The 976-nt window shown below is 33.5% G+C and overlaps 1 protein-coding gene across 1 annotated transcript in view; it reads right to left on the bottom strand.

The window, feature by feature from the left end:
- LOC100949794 (low-density lipoprotein receptor-related protein 1B-like) overlaps nucleotides 1-976 on the bottom strand; it is a gene marked incomplete at its 3' end in the record, with an annotated part of 1,553,965 nt that overhangs the window by 347,556 nt on the left and 1,205,433 nt on the right. Inside the window, exon 21 of the mRNA XM_003793025.1 lies at nucleotides 564-746. Within this exon, the coding sequence (XP_003793073.1) occupies nucleotides 564-746 (183 nt within the window). The remainder of the gene's footprint in view (nucleotides 1-563; nucleotides 747-976) is intronic.

The following is a 976-nucleotide window of genomic DNA, read 5'->3' on the forward strand; positions in this document are numbered from 1 at the left end:
CATAATGTGTAGAAGAAAAATATATATGTAGGAAAACAAAGTAGAAAAGCCATAATAATGGAATATTTTCATAAAAATAATAATAGCTTCAGAGACCCCTAATATAAATCAAAGGTTTGAATGAAAGCCCCACCTTCTTCAGAATGGAATCAAGAAATAGCACAGTAAAATGTAGGAATCCAGTTGAAATAAATGTACATAATTCTGTCCTTTATTTTTTTGGTCATCTTTATTTAAATTTTAGGATAAAGGTTTATCTATAGAAAGAGGAATGCTGCTTACAGGCTTAACCTACTTGTCTCCTTTTTAACTCTGAAGTTCCATACTCTAAATCCAAATTGGCTGTTTCAAAACCCCAATTCTGACATGCTGGCTTTGTGAAATTGACCCATGGATAGTTCTCACAAAATGTTAGCTATTATTATTGTTAACATTCTATGCGAGTAAACCTACCAGAAATTTAAAACTACTTTCTGTAAAGATTACATACAGATTGAAGATGGGCTGAAAGAATTCTACATCGTGCAAGACCAAATAGATGGTGAAACCAAAGATTTGCTTACCTGTACTCCAACAGGAAAACTTAGTTTTGTGATCACACAATCGTATGGTACCATTGCAGCCTTTTTCATCACTACCATCTTCACAATCTTTCTCTCCATCACAGCGCCACAGATCAGGAATGCAATTTCCATCAGGGTGGCATTGAAATTCATTCCCATTACACCCAGCCGGAGAACGAATCTCTTAATTTGAAATGAGGAAGAGAGAGGCAGAGGGGGCAAGATGGAGAAATTACTATTTTACTTAATGGCATTTTTTTCACTTTTTTTTTCTTTCTTTAGGCATTATTATGATGTTAGAGATTATTTGTTTTTACGTTAGTTATTAATATTCAACAGCTATAATACACCACAGTATTCAAATTCATTAAAAAGGCACTAATAATTATAGAAAAGGATATTGTTTGCCCCCC

Source organism: Otolemur garnettii, unplaced genomic scaffold (genome assembly GCF_000181295.1).
Source record: "Otolemur garnettii isolate 467f Iridium unplaced genomic scaffold, OtoGar3 scaffold00064, whole genome shotgun sequence".
Taxonomy (NCBI): Eukaryota; Metazoa; Chordata; class Mammalia; order Primates; family Galagidae; genus Otolemur; species Otolemur garnettii.